Source organism: Heptranchias perlo, chromosome 31 (genome assembly GCF_035084215.1).
Source record: "Heptranchias perlo isolate sHepPer1 chromosome 31, sHepPer1.hap1, whole genome shotgun sequence".
Taxonomy (NCBI): Eukaryota; Metazoa; Chordata; class Chondrichthyes; order Hexanchiformes; family Hexanchidae; genus Heptranchias; species Heptranchias perlo.
Genome location: NC_090355.1, coordinates 3,315,890 through 3,320,145, shown reverse-complemented (window position 1 = coordinate 3,320,145; position 4,256 = coordinate 3,315,890). Strand labels below are relative to the sequence as shown.

At 57.4% G+C, this 4,256-nt stretch overlaps 1 protein-coding gene across 1 annotated transcript; it reads right to left on the bottom strand.

Annotated features, from left to right (window-relative positions):
* Positions 1–2,547: 2,547 nt before the first annotated feature.
* LOC137300324 (uncharacterized) lies at positions 2,548–3,801 on the bottom strand. Its single transcript, XM_067969410.1, has one exon. The coding sequence runs from the start codon at positions 3,799–3,801 to the stop codon at positions 2,548–2,550; it is 1,254 nt and encodes a 417-aa protein (XP_067825511.1).
* Positions 3,802–4,256: the final 455 nt, after the last annotated feature.

Sequence of the window (4,256 nt, the reverse complement as noted above, 5' to 3'; positions counted from 1 at the left end):
CTGGATAACCCAGTACTGTCTCAGAATAGTGAACACTGCCTCCTGTATTACATAACCCAGTATTGCCGAGAATAGTGAACACTGACTCCTGTACTGGATAACCCAGTAATGCTGAGAATATTGAACATGGCCTCCTGTACTGGATATCCAAGTAATGGTGAGAAAAGTGAACATGGCCTCCCGTACTGGATAACCCACTAATTTCTGAATATAGTGAACACTGCATCCAGTACTGGATAACCCGGTACTTCCTGAGAATAGTGAACACTGCCTCCAGTACTGGATAACCCAGTACTTCCTGAGAATAGTTAACACTGCCTCCTGTACTGGATACCCCAGTAATGCTGAGAATAGTGAACACTGCCTCCTGTACTGGATAACCCAGTAATGCTGAGAATAGTGAACACTGTCTCCTGTATTGGATAACCCAGTAATGCTGAGAATAGTGAACACTGCCTCCTGTACTGGATAAACCAGTAATGCTGAGAATAGTGAACACTGCCTCCTGTATTGGATAACCCAGTAATGCTGAGAATAGTGAACACTGCCTCCTGTATTGGATAACCCAGTAATGCTGAGAATAGTGAACACTGCCTCCTGTACTGGATAAACCAGTAATGCTGAGAATAGTGAACACTGCCTCCTGTATTGGATAACCCAGTAATGCTGAGAATAGTGAACACTGCCTCCTGTACTGGATAAACCAGTAATGCTGAGAATAGTGAACACTGCCTCCTGTACTGGATAACCCAGTAATGCTGAGAATAGTGAACACTGCCTCCTGTACTGGATAACCCAGTAATGCTTGAATAGTGAACACTGTCTATAGCGCTGAGAATAGGCAACAATGCTTCCTGTTTTGGATAACAAATGAAGGCTGAGATTAGTGAAAACTGCCTTCTGTACTGGATAACGCAGTGATGCTGAGAATAGTGAACAATGCCTTCTGGACTGGATAACGCAGTGATGCTGAGAATAGTGAACACTGCCTCCTGTACTGGATAACCCAGTAATGCTTGAATAGTGAACACTGTCTATAATGCTGAGAATAGTCAATAATGCTTTCTGTTCTGGATAACAAATGAAGGCTGAGATTAGTGAACACTGCCTCCTGTACGATGGAAACCCAGTGGTGCCTGAAAATAGTGAACACTGCCTCCTGTACGATGGAAACCCAGTGGTGCCTGAAAATAGTGAACACTGCCTCCTGTACTGGATACCCTGCTAATGCCTCTCATACTGGAAAACCATGTAATGCTGAGAATAGTGAATACTGCCCCCTGTTCTGGATAATAAATGAAGGCTGAGATTAGTGAACACTGCTTCCTGTACTGGATAACCTAGTAGTGCCTGAGAATAGGGTACATTGCCTCCTTTAATGGCCCAGTAATGTTAAAAATAGGGAATATTGTCTCCTGTACAGGAAACAGTAGTAATGTCTGAGTAAAGTGAGAACTGCCTCCTGTACTGGATAACAAAGGAAGGCTGGGAATATTAAACACTGCCTCCGTACTGGATAACCCAGTACTACCTGAGAGTAGTGAACACTGCCGGCCCTACTACATAACACAGGATTGTTGAGAATAGTGAATACTGCCTCCTGTACTGGATAACCCAGCAATGCTGAGAAGAGAGAACACTGCCTCCAATGTTGAGAATAGTGAACACTACCTCCTATACTGGAGAACCAAGTCATGCTGAGAATAGTGAACACTGCCTCTTGTACTGGAGAACCCAGTAATGCTGAGAGTAGTGAACACTGCCTCCAATGCTGAGACTAGTGAACACTGCCTCCTGTAGTGGATAACCCAAAAATCTCATTGTAACATATAAGATTCTGACGGGCCTTTGACAGGGTAGATGCTGAGAGGTTGTTTCCCCTGGCTGGAGAGTCTAGAACTAGAGGTATAGTTGTAAGATAAGAGGTCCAGCCATTCAAGACTGAGATGAGGAAGAATTTCTTCACTCAGAAGGTTGCGAAGCTTTAGAATTCTCTACCCCAGGGGGCTGTGGATGCTGAGATATTGAGTATATTCAAGGCTGAGATGGATGATTTTTGGACTCTAGGGGAGTCAAGGGATATGGGGATCGGGGGGGAAGTGGAGTTGAGGTCGAAGATCCGCCATGATCTGATTGAATGGCGGAGCAGGCTCGAGGGGCCGTATGGCCTACTCCTGCTCCTATTTCTTATGTTCTTATGTTCTTTAATGTTGATATAGTGAACACTGCCTCCAATGTTGTGAATAGTGAAAACTGCCTCCTGCACCGGATAACCCAAATACTGTCTGACAAAAGCAAAGACTACCTCCTGTACTGGATACCCCAGAAATGCTGAGATTAGTGAACATTGCCCCCTGTACTGGATAACCCATACTGCCTGAGATTAGTGAATAGTGTTTCCTGCACTGGATAATTCAGTACTGTCTGAGAATAGTGACCACTGCCTCCTGCTCTGGATAACCCAGTGATGCTGAGTATAGTGAACACTGCCTCCTGTACGACATGACCGAGAAATGACTCGGAGTGGCGGAGGGGGCGGGAGCAGACCTAGTGGAGCACTGGAGGGGGCAGAAGGAGTGAAATAAAAGTGCAGGGTCGAGGGTCTACCCTCACTGGGAGCGGCGGAGGTGGCGGGAGCGGTCCCAGTGAACCCAGGGGCGCGGCGGGAGCGGTCACAGGGGCGCGGCGGGAGCGGTCCCAGGGGCACGGCGGGGGCGGTCCCAGCGGACGCGGCGGGGGCGGTCCAGGGGCGCGGCGGGGGCGGTCCCAGCGGACGCGCGGGGGCGGTCCCGGGGGCGCGGCGGGGGCGGTCCCAGGGGTGCGGCGGGGGCGGTCCCAGCGGACGCGGCGGGGGCGGTCCCGGGGGCGCGGCGGGGGCGGTCCCAGCGGACGCGGCGGGGGCGGTCCCGGGGGCGCGGCCGGGGCGGTCCCAGCGGACGCGGCGGGGGCGGTCCAGGGGCGCGGCGGGGGCGGTCCCAGCGGACGCGGCGGGGGCGGTCCCGGGGGTGCGGCGGGGGCGGTCCCAGGGGTGCGGCGGGGGCGGTCCCAGCGAACGCGGCGGGGGCGGTCCCGGGTGCGCGGCAGGGGCGGTCCCAGCGGACGCGGCGGGGGCAGTCCCGGGGGCGCGGCGGGGGCGGTCCCAGCGGACGCGGCGGGGGCGGTCCCAGCGGACGCGGCGTGGCGGTCCAGGGGCGCGGCGGGGGCGGTCCCAGCGGGCGCTGCGGGGGCGGTCCCAGGGGTGCGGCGGGGGCGGTCCCAGCGGGCGCGGCGGGGGCGGTCCAGGGGCGCGGCGGGGGCGGTCCCAGCGGACGCGGCGGGGGCGGTCCCGGGGGCGCGGCGGGGGCGGTCCCAGGGGTGCGGCGGGGGCGGTCCCAGGGGTGCGGCGGGGGCGGTCCCAGCAGACGCGGCGGGGGCGGTCCCAGGGGCGCGGCGGGGGCGGTCCCAGCAGACGCGGCGGGGGCGGTCCCGGGGGCGCGGCGGGGGCGGTCCCAGGGGTGCAGCGGGGGCGGTCCCAGGGGTGCGGCGGGGGAGGTCCCAGGGGCGCGGCGGGGGCGGTCCCAGCAGACGCGGCGGGGGCGTTCCCAGGGGCGCGGCGGGGGCAGTCCCAGCGGACGTGGCGGGGGCGATCCCGGGGGTGCGGCGGGGGCGGTCCCAGCAGACGCGGCGGGGGCGGTCCCAGGGGCGCGGCGGGGGCGGTCCCAGGGGCGCGGCGGGGGCGGTCCCAGGGGCGCGGCGGGGGGCGGTCCCGGGGGTGATGGTAGGAGTGACCACCGCACAGTCCTCGTGGAGAGAAAGACCCATCTTTGCACTGAGGACACCATCCAACGTGTCGTGTGGCACTACCACCGTGCTAAATGGGATAGATTCAGAACAGATCTTGCAGCTCAAAACTGGGCATCCATGAGGCGCTGTGGGCCATCAGCAGCAGCAGAATTGTATTCCAGCACAATCTGTAACCTCATGGCCCGGCATATTCCTCACTCTACCATTCCCAACAAGCCAGGGGATCAACCCTGGTTCAATGACGAGTGTAGAAGAGCACGCCAGGAGCAGCACCAGGCGTACCTAAAGTTAGGTGCCAACTGGTGAAGCTACAACTCAGGACTACATGCATGCTAAACAGCGGAAGCAACATGCTATCGACAGAGCTAAGCGATTCCACAATCAACGGATCAGATCAAAGCTCTGCAGTCCTGCCACATCCAGTCGTGAATGGTGGTGGACAATTAAACAACTAACGGGAGCAGGAGGCTCTG

Bases quoted from the DNA above. Each gene is read 5' to 3' on its own strand.
- LOC137300324 (XM_067969410.1), bottom strand. From the start codon at position 3,801: ATGGGTCTTTCTCTCCACGAGGACTGTGCGGTGGTCACTCCTACCATC.